This window comes from Diaphorina citri, unplaced genomic scaffold (assembly GCF_000475195.1).
Source record: "Diaphorina citri unplaced genomic scaffold, Diaci psyllid genome assembly version 1.1 scaffold1388, whole genome shotgun sequence".
NCBI classification, from domain to species: domain Eukaryota; kingdom Metazoa; phylum Arthropoda; class Insecta; order Hemiptera; family Psyllidae; genus Diaphorina; species Diaphorina citri.
In genome coordinates, this window is record NW_007378814.1 from 78,913 (window position 1) to 80,156 (window position 1,244).

At 40.7% G+C, this 1,244-nt stretch overlaps 1 protein-coding gene across 1 annotated transcript; it reads right to left on the reverse strand.

The window, feature by feature from the left end:
* Positions 1 to 228: 228 nt before the first annotated feature.
* LOC103515652 lies at positions 229 to 1,218 on the reverse strand (the record flags this gene model as incomplete). Its single annotated transcript, XM_008480587.2, has 2 exons — positions 229 to 405; positions 858 to 1,218. Coding segments are annotated over 2 exons (538 nt in total), but the record flags the coding sequence as incomplete, so codon positions are not given.
* Positions 1,219 to 1,244: the final 26 nt, after the last annotated feature.

Below are 1,244 nucleotides of genomic sequence, written 5' to 3' on the forward strand. Positions count from 1 at the left end.
AAAGGAACTATATCGCCGCGGAGTATTGAGGTCTTTCGGTTAGTTATTAAGAGAACAATACTTTTCTCATTACTTTAGTAGGTTATAGAAAGTAAAAACTGTGTTAATAACTTACCATGCCCAAGCACTTGTTGGTGCATTGTTTGTTTCCTACGGGAGTACATGGGAACGTCTCCTCCATTTCTGACATCTCATTACTTTAGTAGGTTATAGAAAGTAAAAACTGTGTTAATAACTTACCATGCCCAAACACTTGTTGGTGCATTGTTTGTTTCCTAAGGGAGTACAAGGGAACGTCTCCTCCATTTCTGACATAATAACGGCGTTGCCCTTTGGAGGTGCCTTGCTGGCTTTGTGGAATTGGCCGGACATGAATATTCCACATGTGCAAGGTACTGGCTCAGTCTGGAAAACAAGTAAAACATCATGAACATGTAAAAACAAGGGAACCGAGCTGAAAGAAATTAGGTAGATAGGTACCTATTTCTTCAGGCCTTCGAAATTGGGCTTCTTTTTATGACAGCCGGGTATTTTATTTTGTATGCAATGTGCAATAGATCTGAAATTACCATTTGTAGTGAACATTTTAGGGGGGGGACCATTTTGTTAGAATAGTTTTAACATGCAACGGAGGTGGTGTTGCCAGGTACAGTACAATCAGTACATACATATTATAAAATCAAATAAGGTCCGTTCTTGGAACGGCTAGCTTTCTCGTATTCTATCTTCCTTCTCTCTTCGCTTTCGGGACGATAAGACCTCAGCAGTTAACAGTTATCTCTATCAAGCCTATTTTAAAAGAAATCTCTATGTTAATAATAATAAGTTATGTTTCATTAGGTGTATATTTTTCTTACCGACTTTTCCGATTTCTTCATCCTCGCTTCGCTCAGTTCTTGTTCTTCTTGAACCTGTACTTCTCTCTCACTCTCTCCTTCCCCTCTCTCACTCTCTCCCGTCCTCTCACTCTCCAAATCTTCATCCTGGTTTCCCGATTCCAAATTTTCCGTGTCGGAATTTTCCTCTGGTCTTGCTAGACGGGTATGGCTACGTTTCGGAGTTCTAATGTGTCTAGGGAGTTGGGGTAGGGAGGTTTCCTCTTCTTCTTGGACATCCAGGGCGTCGTCTTCATCGGAAAAGTAAGGACGTCGAGCCAAACTGAGGGAAAAATAAAATGAAATCAGACATGAAAAGTGGCATAGGAGTTGCGCAATGTTCCTGGACCATAGGACTTTTTTTTTTTT